This window comes from Oncorhynchus keta, unplaced genomic scaffold (genome assembly GCF_023373465.1).
Source record: "Oncorhynchus keta strain PuntledgeMale-10-30-2019 unplaced genomic scaffold, Oket_V2 Un_contig_20906_pilon_pilon, whole genome shotgun sequence".
Classification (NCBI taxonomy): domain Eukaryota; kingdom Metazoa; phylum Chordata; class Actinopteri; order Salmoniformes; family Salmonidae; genus Oncorhynchus; species Oncorhynchus keta.
In genome coordinates, this window is record NW_026282231.1 from 5 (window position 1) to 15,000 (window position 14,996).

General features: G+C 43.1%; 1 protein-coding gene across 1 annotated transcript in view; it reads left to right on the forward strand.

Annotated features, from left to right (window-relative positions):
- Positions 1-11,504: 11,504 nt before the first annotated feature.
- Positions 11,505-14,996, forward strand: part of LOC127920854 (sodium/potassium/calcium exchanger 2-like) — a gene marked incomplete at its 3' end in the record, with an annotated part of 4,867 nt that continues 1,375 nt past the window's right edge. The window contains exons 1-3 of the mRNA XM_052504879.1: positions 11,505-11,538; positions 11,600-11,853; positions 11,956-12,349. Coding sequence (XP_052360839.1) covers positions 11,505-11,538; positions 11,600-11,853; positions 11,956-12,349 — 682 coding nt within the window. The remainder of the gene's footprint in view (positions 11,539-11,599; positions 11,854-11,955; positions 12,350-14,996) is intronic.

Consider the following 14,996-nt stretch of genomic DNA (forward strand, 5'->3'; position numbering starts at 1 on the left):
CCTCTCTTGACCCTCTACCCTAACCCTCTCTGACCCTCCCTCTGACCCTCTACCCTAACCCTACTCCTGACCCTCTCTCTGACCCTCCTCTGACCTCTCTACCCTAACCTCTCTCTGACCTCTCTCTGACCCTCCACCCTAACCCTCTCTCTGACCTCTACCCTAACCCTCTCTGACCCTCCCTCTGACCCTCTCTCCTGACCCTCTGCTCTGACCTCTCTCTGACCCTCCCTCTGACCCTCCTCTCTGACCCTCTCTCTGACCCTCTCTGCCCTAACCTCTCTCTGGACCCTCTACCCCTAACCCTCTCTCTAACCCTCTCTCTGACCTCCTCTGACCTCTCTGACCCTCCTCTGACCCTCTCTGACCCTCTCTGACCCTCCACCCTAACCCTCCCTCTGACCCTCTACCCTAACCCTCTCTGACCCTCCTCTGACCCTCTCTCTGACCCTACTCTCTGACCTCTCTCTGACCCTCACTCTACCCTCTCTGACCCTCTCTGACCCTCTACCCTAACCTCTCATGACCCTCTGCCCTAACCTCTCTCTAACCCTCTCTCTGACCCTCTCTGACCCTCCCTCTGACCCTCTACCCTAACCTCTCTCTCTGACCCTCCTCTTGGCCCTCTACCCTGACCTCTCTCTGACCTCTCCTCTACCCTAACCCTCCTCTGACCCTCCTCTGGCCCCTACCCTAACCTCTCTCTGACCCTCCCTCTGGCCCTCTACCCTGATCCTCTCTCTAACCCTCTCTCTGACCCTCTCCCTAACCCTCTCTGACCCTCTCTGACCCTCTCTCTGACCCTCACCTGGCCCTCACCCTGACCTCTCTCTGACCCTCTACCCTAACCTCTCTCTGACCCTCCTCTGGCCCTCTACCCTAACCCTCTCTCTGACCCTCTACCCTAACCCTCTCTCTAACCTCTCTCTGACCCTCTACTGACCCTCTCTCTGACCCTCCCTCTGACCCTCTACCCTAACCCTCTCTCTGACCCTCTCTCTGACCCTCTCCCTAGCCTCCTCTCAGCCTCTCTGACCCCTCTCTGACCCTCTCTGTGACCTGACTCTCTGACCCTCTCTCTGTGTGACCCTGTCCCTCTCTGACCCTCTCTCTGTGTGACCTGACTCTCTGACCCTCCTCTCTCTGACCCTGACTCTCTGACCCTCTCTGTGTGACCTGACTCTCTGACCCTCTCTCTGTGTGACCCTGACTCTCTGACCCTCTCTCTCTGTGACCTGACTCTCTGACCCTCTCCCTGAAAACCCTCTCTCTGACCCTCTCTGACCCTCTCTCTGTGTGACCTGACTCTCTGACCCTCTCTCTGTGTGACCTGACTCTCTGACCCTCTCTCTGTGTTGACCTGACCCTCTCTCTGTGTGACCTGACCCTCTCTCTGTGTGACAAGCCTCTCCTGACTCCTCTGACCCTCTCTCTGTGTGACCTGACTCTCTGACCCTCTCTCTGACCCTCCCTCTGACCCCTCTCTGACCCCTCTCTGTGTGACCTGACTCTCTGACCCTCTCTCTGTGTGACCTGACTCTCTGACCCTCTCTGTGTGACCTAACTCCTCTGACCCTCTGTGTGACCCTGACCTCTCTGACCCTCCTCTCTGTGACCTGACTCTCTGACCCTCCTCTGTGTGACCTGACCCTCTGACCCTCTCTCTGTGTGACCCTGACTCTCTGACCCTCTCTCAACCCTGACCTGACTCTCTGACCCTCTCTCTGACCCTGTGACCTGACCCTCTCTGACCCTCTCTCTGTGTAGGCCTGACTCTCTGACCCTCTCTCTGTGTGACCTGACCCTCTCTCTGTGTGACCTGACTCTCTGACCCTCTGCCTAAGCCTCTGCCTGTGCCTCTCTCTGACCTCTCTGACCCTCTCTCTGTGTGACCATTACTCTCTCTGACCCTCTGCCTGTGTGACCTGACTCTCTAACCCTCTCTCTGTGTGACCTCTGCCTAGCCCTCCCTCCTCTCTGTGTGACCTAACCCTCTGACCCTCTGTGTGACCTGACTCTCTGACCCTCTCTCTAGCCACCTCTCCTCTCCTGGCTTATCTCCTAGCCCTCTCTCGGCCTCCACCTCTGATTTTCTCTCCTGACCCTCTGCCTGAGCCCTCTCTCCTGGCCCTCTGCCTATTACTCTCTCTGACCCTCTCTCTAACCCTCTCTCTGACCCTCTCTCTGACCCTCTCTCTGACCCTCTCTCATCCCTCCACCCTCCAGCTGTATCTATCTGTCATGTTTCAGGATGTGTTAATGTACTCTGAGGAGAAACACTTTGGGTCCAGCATATGATTTGTTTTCTTACAGTATCTTTGTAGGTTCTTTCTGTGGCCAAGTGGATGGAGTTTGCGCTTTAAAAAACATTTTAAATGATAAAAGTAGTTTTCTTCCCAGGTCTGTTCATCAACTTCCGCCACCTGTTTCGGCAGAGGGAGAGGCGAATCTTGCTCCAGGAAGAGGAAAATGAACTAGCGGATAGAAGGACAAACCTCACGATCTCCAGTCGCACTGCTGGTTGCACTCACACCTCCTCTCTCACACCTCTCTCTCTCTTCTCTCCTCACCCTCCTCCTTCCACACCCTCTCTCTCTCTTCTCTCCTCACCCTCTCCTTACACCTCTCTCTCTCTTCTCTCTCACCTCTCATACACCTCTCTCTCTCTTCTCACCCTCCTTACCTCTCCTTGCACCTCTTCTCTTCCTCTCAAGTCTGTTCTCAGAGGTACCTCCTCTAACACAAACCCTTCCCTTCCTCACCCAGTCTGTTCACCTCACCTACCTCCTCCAACACAAACCCTTCCCTTCCTCTCAGTCTTCTCTCCAGAGGTACCTCCTCTAACACAAACCTTCCCTTCCTCAACCAGTCTCTCCACCTACCTCCTCTCACAAACCCTTCCCTTCCTCAACCAGTCTGTTCATCAGAGATACCTCCTCTAACACAAACCCTTCCCTTCCTCACCCAGTCTGTTCATCAGAGGTACCTCCTCTAACACAAACACTCATCTTCCTCACCCGGTCTGTTTATCAGAGGTACCTCCTCCAACACAAACCCTTCACTTCCTCACCCAGTCTGTCCACCAGAGGTACCTCCTCTAACACAAACCCTTCCCTTCCTCACCCAGTCTGTTCATCAGAGATACCTCCTCTAACACAAACCCTTCCCTTCCTCACCCAGTCTGTCCACCAGAGGTACCTCCTCTAACACAAACCCTTCCCTTCCTCACCCAGTCTGTTCATCAGAGGTACCTCCTCTAACACAAACCCTTCCCTTCCTCACCCAGTCTGTCCACCAGAGGTACCTCCTCTAACACAAACCCTTCCCTTCCTCACCCAGTCTGTCCACCAGAGGTACCTCCTCTAACACAAACACTTCCCTTCCTCACCCAGTCCTGTTCCACCAGAATACCTCCTCCTAACACAAACCCTTCCTTCCTCACCCAGTCTGTCCACCAGAGGTACCTCCTCTAACACAAACCCTTCTCTTCCTCACCCAGTCTGTCCACCAGAGGTACCTCCTCTAACACAAACCCTTCCCTTCCTCACCCAGTCTGTCCACCAGAGGTACCTCCTCTAACACAAACCCTTCTCTTCCTCACCCAGTCTGTCCACCAGAGGTACCTCCTCTAACACAAACACTTCTCTTCCTCCCAGTCCGTCCACCAGAGGTACCTCCCTCTAACACAACACTTCTCTTCCTCACCCAGTTTCTGTTTATATGAGCATTAACAGATACATGTCATACTGTAAACTGTTAGTATTAACAGATACTCACCCAGTCTGTTGTATTAACAGATACATGTCGTACTGTTAGTATTAACACAACCCTTCTCTTAGTCATTAACAGATACATGTCATACTGTTAGTATTAACAGATACCTACCTGTTAGTATTAACAATCATGTCATACTGTTAGTATTAACAGATACATGTCATACTGTTAGTATTAACAGATACATGTCATACAGATACATGTCATACATGTCATACTGTTAGTATTAACAGATACATGTCATACTGTTAGTATTAACAGATACATGTCATACTGTTAGTATTAACAGATACATGTCATACTGTTAGTATTAACAGATACATGTCATATACTGTTAGTATTAACAGATACATGTCATACTGTTAGTATTAACAGATACATGTCATACTGTACTGTTAGTATTAACAGATACATGTCATACTGTTAGTATTAACAGATACATGTCATACTGTTAGTATTAACAGATACATGTTATACTGTTAGTATTAACAGATACATGTCGTACTGTACTGTTAGTATTAACAGATACATGTCATACTGTTAGTATTAACAGATACATGTCATACTGTTAGTATTAACAGATACATGTCATACTGTTAGTATTAACAGATACATGTCATACTGTTAGTATTAACAGATACATGTCATACTGTTAGTATTAACAGATACATGTCATACTGTTAGTATTAACAGATACATGTCATACTGTTAGTATTAACAGATACATGTCATACTGTTAGTATTAACAGATACATGTCATACTGTACTGTTAGTATTAACAGATACATGTCATACTGTTAGTATTAACAGATACATGTCATACTGTTAGTATTAACAGATACATGTTATACTGTTAGTATTAACAGATACATGTCGTACTGTACTGTTAGTATTAACAGATACATGTCATACTGTTAGTATTAACAGATACATGTCATACTGTTAGTATTAACAGATACAGCGTCATACTGTTAGTATTAACAGATACATGTCATACTGTTAGTATTAACAGATACATGTCATACTGTTAGTATTAACAGATACAGATACATGTCATACTGTTAGTATTAACAGATACATGTCATACTGTTAGTATTAACAGATACATGTCATACTGTACTAGTATTAACAGATACATGTCATACTGTATGTACTGTTAGTATTAACAGATACATGTCATACTGTACTGTTAGTATTAACAGATACATGTCATACTGTACTGTTAGTATTAACAGATACATGTCATACTGTACTGTTAGTATTAACAGATACATGTCATACTGTTAGTATTAACAGATACATGTCATACTGTTAGTATTAACAGATACATGTCATACTGTTAGTATTAACAGATACATGTCATACTGTACTGTTAGTATTAACAGATACATGTCATACTGTACTGTTAGTATGTCATACTGTTAGTATTAACAGATACATGTCATACTGTTAGTATTAACAGATACATGTCATACTGTTAGTATTAACAGATACATGTCATACTGTTAGTATTAACAGATACATGTCATACTGTTAGTATTAACAGATACATGTCATACTGTACTGTTAGTATTAACAGATACATGTCATACTGTTAGTATTAACAGATACATGTCATACTGTTAGTATTAACAGATACATGTCATACTGTTAGTATTAACAGATACATGTCATACTGTTAGTATTAACAGATACATGTCATACTGTTAGTATTAACAGATACATGTTATACTGTTAGTATTAACAGATACATGTCATATACTGTTAGTATTAACAGATACATGTCATACTGTTAGTATTAACAGATACATGTCTGTACTGTTAGTATTAACAGATACATGTCATACTGTTAGTATTAACAGATACATGTCATGCTGTTAGTATTAACAGATACATGTCATACTGTTAGTATTAACAGATACATGTCATACTAACAGATACATGTCATACTGTTAGTATTAACAGATACATGTCATACTGTTAGTATTAACAGATACATGTCATACTGTACTGTTAGTATTAACAGATACAGATACATGTCATACATGTCATACTGTTAGTATTAACAGATACATGTCATACTGTTAGTATTAACAGATACATGTCATACTGTTAGTATAACAGATACATGTCATACTGTTAGTATTAACAGATACATGTCACTGTACTGTTAGTATTAACAGATACATGTCATACTGTTAGTATTAACAGATACATGTCATACTGTTAGTATTAACAGATACATGTCATCATACTGTTAGTATTAACAGATACATGTCATACTGTTAGTATTAACAGATACATGTCATACTGTTAGTATTAACAGATACATGTCATACTGTTAGTATTAACAGATACATGTCATACTGTTAGTATTAACAGATACATGTCATACTGTTAGTATTAACAGATACATGACATTAACAGATACATGTCATATACTGTTAGTATTAACAGATACATGTCATACTGTACTGTTAGTATTAACAGATACATGTCATACTGTTAGTATTAACAGATACATGTCATACTGTTAGTATTAACAGATACATGTCATACTGTACTGTTAGTATTAACAGATACATGTCATACTGTACTGTTAGTATTAACAGATACATGTCATACTGTTAGTATTAACAGATACATGTCATACTGTTAGTATTAACAGATACATGTCATACTGTTAGTATTAACAGATACATGTCATACTGTTAGTATTAACAGATACATGTCATATGTCATACTGTTAGTATTAACAGATACATGTCATACTGTACTGTTAGTATTAACAGATACATGTCACTGTACTGTTAGTATTAACAGATACATGTCATACTGTTAGTATTGAAGGAGTCATAGTACTGTTAGTAAACAGATACATTCTAGCGTACTCTTGTATTAACAGATACATGTCATACTGTTAGTATTAACAGATACATGTCATATGTTTCTGAGGACTCCATTTTGCAGCTCATGTAATCCTCATAATGGACCTGCCTTCAGTTTTAATTCAGGAAGTGAAATGAAAACTGCCCATATTCTATGAAGAGTGGGTTTTTTTTTTAAATAACTCTTTTGTTTAGGATCCACTTTAATGACTTGACTGAATAGAAGTGAATTGACTCTGACTCTGTTACAGTCATTGATAGAACAGTCCTGTTGCACTTCACTACTGTCCCGTCTGACCATGAGTCAGCGTCAGGCATAATGCTATACATTGATTTTTTTGTGATAAGTTGTTTTGTTTTTTAAGGCCCAGTGCAGTCAGAAATATGTATTTATATATACTTCCACGCTATGAGGTTGGAATAACACTGTGAACATTATCATAATGTCCTTTTTAGTGTACGAGTTGTTTGAATAGACTGACATTTCAGCCTGTTTTGGCAGGATGGAGTTTGGCCTTCCACGGTGACATCACTATGGGGTGAATTAGTTAATAGACCAATAAGAAAGAGAGTTCTAAAACCCTCTGCCAATAACAGCACATGTTCAGTTTTCCCTCCCCCTCAGACCACTCCCAGACAGACCTAGCTAAATTGTTGCTTGAGAAATTGCCCGTTGTTGAGAATCTACTTTTGTTAATTAGTGACCATTTTTAATTTAAATCACAGTAAAGGTACTTCATTGTTACCAGGAATGATTTGATGTTGACATTAAAAAAAACGCATTGGAGTTTTCTTTTTTTTAAATATTGCTTTTATTCCTAAATGAACTTTTGTATGCCAACAGTGTTTCTCATGCAGTATAGAATCAAGCTGCATTCTGGGATGTAAGCTACTGTATTCTCCAGTGATGTTTATAGTCCCTGTGATATCTACTATCTCCATCATGCCATCCTTGCTGTGTTGTTCAAAGGCTCACTGTTCTGCGTCTGATGACAGGGTTAGAGTTGCGTCCCGACTCTCCACACTTCTCCTAGAGCGTGCTCTTGCACACTTCTCCTAGAGCGTGCTCTTGCACACTTCCTGTCATCGAAACAGACAAAGGGAACCAGTCTGAGCCCAGAACCTCAGGGAAATGGACATTGTTAGAGAATTAAGGGAAGAGGATCACTGTCTGGAATCATGTGTTTTATTAGAAGGTTTTGAATGGTTGAAGGATCAATTATAATGTGTGATATTATAATAACCAATAAAGTTGTGTGAAATAAAGTGAATATCTGTAGTTATTTATGAAAAGAGCATAGCTGGTGATGTGAATAAAAACCCACAATTATATAGGTGTCTTTTATCTCCTCATAATAACCCCTTTATATAGGTGTCCTTTATCTCCTCATAATAACCCCTTTATATAGGTGTCCTTTATCTCCTCATAATAGGTGTCCTTTATCCCTTTATAATAGGTGTCCTTTATCTCCTCATAATAACCCCTTTATATAGGTGTCCTTTATCTCCTCATAATAACCCCTTTATATAGGTGTCCTTTATCCTCATAATAACCCCTTTATATAGGTGTCCTTTATCTCCTCATAATAACCCCTTTATATAGGTGTCCTTTATCTCCTCATAACCCCTTTTATATATCTCCTCATAATAACCCCTTTATATAGGTGTCCTTTATCTCCTCTAATAACCCTTTATATAGGTGTCCTTTATCTCCTCATAATAACCTTGTATATGGGGTGTCCTTCATCTCCTTTATATAGGTGTCCTTTATCTCCTCATAATAACCCTTTATATAGGTGTCCTTTGTCTCCTCATAATAACCCCTTTATATAGGTGTCCTTCATCTCTCTCATAATAACTCCTCCCCTTTATATAGGTGTCCTTTATCTCCTCATAATAACCCCTTTATATAGGTGTCCTTTATCTCCTCATAATAGGTGTCCTTTACATAATAACCTCTTTATATAGGTGTCCTTTATCTCCTCATAATAACCCCTTTATATAACCCCTAACCCCTTATATAGGTGTCCTTTATCTCCTCATAATAACCCCTTTATATAGGTGTCCTTTATCTCCTCATAATAACCCCTTTATATAGGTGTAACCCTTCATCTCCTCATAATAACCCCTTTAATAGGTGTCCTTTACCCCTAACCTCATATAGGTGTCCTTTATCTCCTCATATCTCATTTATCTCCTCATAATAACCCCTTTATATAGGTGTCCTTTATCTCCCTCATAATAACCCCTGTATATAGGTGTCCTTTATCTCCTCATAACCCCTTTATATAGGTGTCCTTTATCTCCTCATAATAACCCCTTTATAAAGGTGTCCTTCATCTCCTCATGAGAACAACCCCTTTATATAGGTGTCCTTTATCTCCTCATAATAACCCAGCATATACGTGTCCTTTATCTCCTCCTTAATAACCCCTTTATAAAGGTGTCCTTCATCTCTCATAACCCCTTTATATAGGTGTCTGCTTTATCTCCTCATAATAACCCCTTTATATAGGTGTCCTTTATCTCATAATAGCCTTTATATACACTACTGTTCAAACGTTTAGGGTCACTTAGAAATGTCCTTGTTTTGAAAGAAAAGCACATTTCTGTCATTAGAATAACATCAAATTGATTGAAAATACAGTGTAGGCATTGTTAATGTTGTAATTGTTACTGTAGCTGGAAACGTCTGATTTTTAATGGAATATCTACATAGGTGTACAGAGGCCATTATCAGCAACCATCATTCATGTGTTCCAATGGCACGTTGTGTTAGCGAATCCAAGTTTATAATTTTAAAAGGCTATTGATCATTAGAAAACCCTTTTGCAATTATGTTGGCACAGCTGAAAACGGTTGTTCTATTCTGGTTAGAGCCCCGTTAGCATTGTTCTGTGAAGGGGTAGTACACACAGCGTTGTACGAGATCTTCAGTTTCTTAGCAATTTCTCGCATGTCTTCATTTCTCCAGAACATGAATCGACGACGAGTTTCAGGAGAATGTACTTGGTTTCTGGCCATTTTGAGCCTGTAATCAAACCCACAAATGCTGATGCTCCAGATACTCAACTAGTCTACAGGTTTTATTGCTTCTTTAATACTCAACTAGTCTACAGTTATATTGTTTCTTTAAACAGCACAACAGTTTTCAGCTGTCTGTCTGTCTGCCTTTCTGTTTGCATGCCTGTCTGTCTGTCTGCTTTCTGTTTGCATGCCTGTCTGTCTGTCTGCCTTTCTGTTTGCATGCTGTCTGTCTGCCTTTCTTTCTGCCTGTCTACCTGCCTGTTGGCCTGTCTGCCTTTCTGTTTGCATGCCTGTCTGTCTGCCTGTCTACCTGTTGGCCTGTCTGTCTGTTTGCATGCCTGTCTGTCTGCAATTCTGCCTGTCTACCTGCCTGTTGGCCTGTCTGCCTTTCTGCCTGCATGCCTGTTGTCTGCTTCTGCCTGTCTACATGCCTGTCTGTCTGCCTGTCCGTTGAAGGAGCACTCTGCCTGTCTGTCTGTGTGCATAAAGGAGCACTCTGCCTGTCTGTCTGTGTGCATAAAGTAGCACTCTTCAGAATTGTAATTATGCCTTGACAACCCTCCTTCCACTTCAGCGCCAAACATGGTTGGTTTTGCTCAGCGTTGGTGGTTGGAGACACTGCATGCACTTGGCGGATTATGAACAAATGAATAGGAATGCCTTGAATTTGAAGCAGTTTAAACGTGTTCGTGAGAATGTGAGAGATTGGGTGAACACCTAACCTAATCCTCTTAAAAGACTGCAGGTATTATGCTGAGCCGTGGAGAGGTGTGAGCTGTCATCCTGCGGTGCGCCCTTGTAGCCGCTCACCAAAACTAGAGTCAGCATCTCTCAACCAATCCCTTTGCCTTAGCGCACACAGCTGGAGAGAGACCTCGCGTCTAGAACACCTCTATCACAACAACTCAGCGATTAAAGGTACGTTTTTATTAACAATTGAAAAAGGGTTAAGTTTGGTTTACAGATGTTCTACAGAGAAGGGATTTAAGCTACAATAATCGTCATTGACCTTGTGGAAGCCCCGGATACTTGTCAATGACTCTATATCGGCACTGTTTCTTGCCTGGAATTTCCCCACGAAATTCCGGTTACATGTATCATTATTTTGGTTTCTTAATTTTCACCGACCCACCCGGATACACGTGAAAATGAAATGGTTGGTTGAACGTTTGGAATGAATCATATCGCGTATGTTGTCTCGACTCGAGGAGCGCATATCAGCACGTTCATGACCGCGCGTCAATGAAAAGTAGGGCCCCGCATAATGATATTTTCTACTTAATTCGCTGTTGTTGTTTTTAAATTGTCATTTGCACTAACTACATTCGCTGCATTTCATTACACGTGTCATTTAATCTGTGCAGCCCTTCCGGAGAGAGCAGAGTACCTGCAATTATGTAGCCATAGTAACAGGTGGCTGTATCCCATCCCCTCCGCGCTCCTGCGACTCCCTTCACGTGAACGCGCCCTTATAATAAACCCTTCTAACGTTCCCACTAGTGTTTTTATTCGTATTTTATTACATTATTATGTCAAATGTATGACCTGAGTTTTGCATTGTAGTCTAAACTGAGTGAATTATTGATGTATTTCCTTTTTTTCCATATATATATTTTATAGTTTGGAGCTGGGACATCATGCCAGGACTATGACATTAAAACAGACTATGCTGAAGATGTGTGCTGACCGCTCGCTGAACTGCATTATTTGGCTAACTAATGCTACTGGACCCGTTCCCACAAGCCTAACCATGCATCTGACACGGGCCTAATAATCTGGCTGTGGGAACCAAGACCACTCTGGCAGCGGTGAACAATGCATTTGCCACAAAGACGGAGACTCAACTGGAGTCGCATCCTCTTCTTCCCTCTCTGGTGTTACTGTGCTGCGTCTACACCGTGACGTTCAAGGGGCCGCTGCAGGAGCCACGGGTGCCCCGCCAGGCCGCTGCAGAGGAGGACCCTGGGACAGCACCCCAGAGGAAGGGGGCGGTGGTGATAGTACTAGTGTTCTGGAGGTAGACGCACGAGAGGTGGTGACCCTAACCTCTAGCCTAACAGAGAGTTATAATGATGACGCTATCACCAGGGCTCCGACTGTGCTGGAGGGGGATGACGTCATCGTGATCACTGTCAACAGGACGGACATTAAGCACTGTATCTACGTAGAGGACCCTGAACCTGGAGCCTCCGACTGAACCTCCTCCCACTCGCCCTCCTCCTAACACCACCACCTCCCCCGGTATCCCTGGAGACCTCCCCCACAGGAAGGAGAGTACCCAGAGGACCTGTTCACAGTGGACCAGAGGAGGCAGGGCTGGGTGACCCTCCACATCCTCGGCATGGTCTACATGTTCGTCTCCTCGCCATCGTCTGTGACGAAGTTCTTCGTCCCGGCGCTCGGCGTCATCACCGTGAAGCTCGACATCTCCGACGACGTCGCCGGGGCGACCTTCATGGCTGCAGGAGGCTCCGCCCCCGAACTGTTCACCTCTCTGATTGGCGTGTTCATCTCCCATAGCAACGTGGGCATCGGTACCATCGTGGGATCAGCAGTGTTCAACATCCTGTTTGTCATCGGGATGTGTGCCATCTTCTCCAGGGAGATGCTCCACCTCACCTGGTGGCCCTTGTTCAGAGACGTCTCCTTCTACATCATAGGTAATAATAATATCATTTGACAGATAATAAGTAGAGAGATGTGTGCCATCTTCTCCAGGGAGATGCTCCACCTCACCTGGTGACCTCTGTTCAGAGACGTCTCCTTCTACATCATAGGTAATAATAATATCATTTGACAGATAATAGGTAGAGAGATGTGTGCCATCTTCTCCAGGGAGATGCTCCACCTCACCTGGTGACCTCTGTTCAGAGACGTCTCCTTCTACATCATAGGTAATAATAATATCATTTGACAGATAATAGGTAGAGAGATGTGTGCCATCTTCTCCAGGGAGATGCTCCACCTCACCTGGTGGCCCTTGTTCAGAGACGTCTCCTTCTACATCATAGGTAATAATAATATCATTTGACAGATAATAGGTAGAGAATAATAGGTTTTTCCAGAAATCCCGGGTTTGTAGACTCCCGGAATCATGAGGGAATAAACAGGACATCTGGAATAATCCCATCCCGGATTTCTGGAAAACCTGGGAATTTTGGGGGAAAGTACATACTTTAAAAGGTGCTTACCTTGGAGCCAACGGTCGATCCCATTGAAATGGGTTAATTGCATCCTATAGTTTTCCCCTTATAGTGAACTATATAGGTACATACACTCAGAGAAAAAGGTGCTATCTAGAACCAAACAGGGTTCTGCGGCTGTCCCCATAGGAGAAAACTTGTGGGTTCCACGTGGAACCCCTTTCCACAGAGGGTTCTACATGGAACTAAAAAGGGTTCTCCTATTGTGACAGCAGCAGAGCCTTTTTGCGCTCTGGCCAAAAGTAGTGCACTATTTAGGGAATAGGGCTCTGGTCTATAGTAGTACCACTATATAGGGAATAGGGCTCTGGTCTATAGTAGTACCCCTATATAGGGAATAGGGCTCTGGTCTATAGTAGTACCCCTATATAGGGAATAGGGCTCTGGTCTATAGTAGTGCACTATTTAGGGAATAGGGCTCTGGTCTAAAGTAGTGCACTATTTAGGGAATAGGGCTCTGGTCTATAGTAGTACCCCTATATAGGGAATAGGGCTCTGGTCTATAGTAGTACCACTATATAGGGAATAGGGCTCTGGTCTATAGTAGTACCACTATATAGGGAATAGGGCTCTGGTCTATAGTAGTACCACTATATATAGGGAATAGGGCTCTGGACTATAGTAGTACCCCTATATAGGGAATAGGGCTCTGGTCTATAGTAGTACACTATATAGGGAATAGGGCTCTGGTCTATAGTAGTACCACTATATAGGGAATAGGGCTCTGGTCTATAGTAGTACCCTATATAGGGAATAGGGCTCTGGTCTATAGTAGTACACTATATAGGGAATAGGGCTCTGGTCTATAGTAGTACACTATATAGGGAATAGGGCTCTGGTCTAAAGTAGTACCACTATATATAGGGAATAGGGCTCTGGACTATAGTAGTACACTATATAGGGAATAGGGCTCTGGTCTAAAGTAGTACCACTATATATAGGGAATAGGGCTCTGGACTATAGTAGTACACTATATAGGGAATAGGGCTCTGGTCTAAAGTAGTACCACTATATATAGGGAATAGGGCTCTGGACTATAGTAGTACACTATATAGGGAATAGGGCTCTGGTCTATAGTAGTACCACTATATAGGGAATAGGGCTCTGGACTATAGTAGTACACTATATAGGGAATAGGGCTCTGGTCTAAAGTAGTACCACTATATAGGGAATAGGGCACTGGTCTATAGTAGTACCACTATATAGGGAATAGGGCTCTGGTCTATAGTAGTACCACTATATAGGGAATAGGGCCCTGGTCTATAGTAGTACCACTATATAGGGAATAGGGCCCTGGTCTATAGTAGTACCACTATATAGGGAATAGGGCTCTGGTCTATAGTAGTGCACTATATAGGGAATAGGGCCCTGGTCTATAGTAGTACCACTATATAGGGAATAGGGCTCTGGACTATAGTAGTACACTATATAGGGAATAGGGCTCTGGTCTATAGTAGTACCACTATATAGGGAATAGGGCTCTGGTCTATAGTAGTACCCCTATATAGGGAATAGGGCTCTGGTCTATAGTAGTACACTATATAGGGAATAGGGCTCTGGTCTATAGTAGTACACTATATAGGGAATAGGGCTCTGGTCTAAAGTAGTACCACTATATAGGGAATAGGGCTCTGGACTATAGTAGTACCACTATATAGGGAATAGGGCTCTGGTCTAAAGTAGTACCACTATATAGGGAATAGGGCTCTGGTCTATAGTAGTACACTATATAGGGAATAGGGCTCTGGTCTTTAGTAGTACCACTATATATAGGGAATAGGGCTCTGGACTATAGTAGTACCACTATATAGGGAATAGGGCTCTGGTCTAAAGTAGTGTACTATATAGGAATAGGACTCTGGTCTATAGTAGTACCACTATATAGGAATAGGGCTCTGGTCTATAGTAGTACCACTATATAGGGAATAGGGCACTGGTCTATAGTAGTACCACTATATAGGGAATAGGGCTCTGGTCTATAGTAGTACCACTATATAGGGAATAGGGCCCTGGTCTATAGTAGTACCACTATATAGGGAATAGGGCCCTGGTCTATAGTAGTACACTATATAGGGAATAGGGCTCTGGTCTATAGTAGTACCAC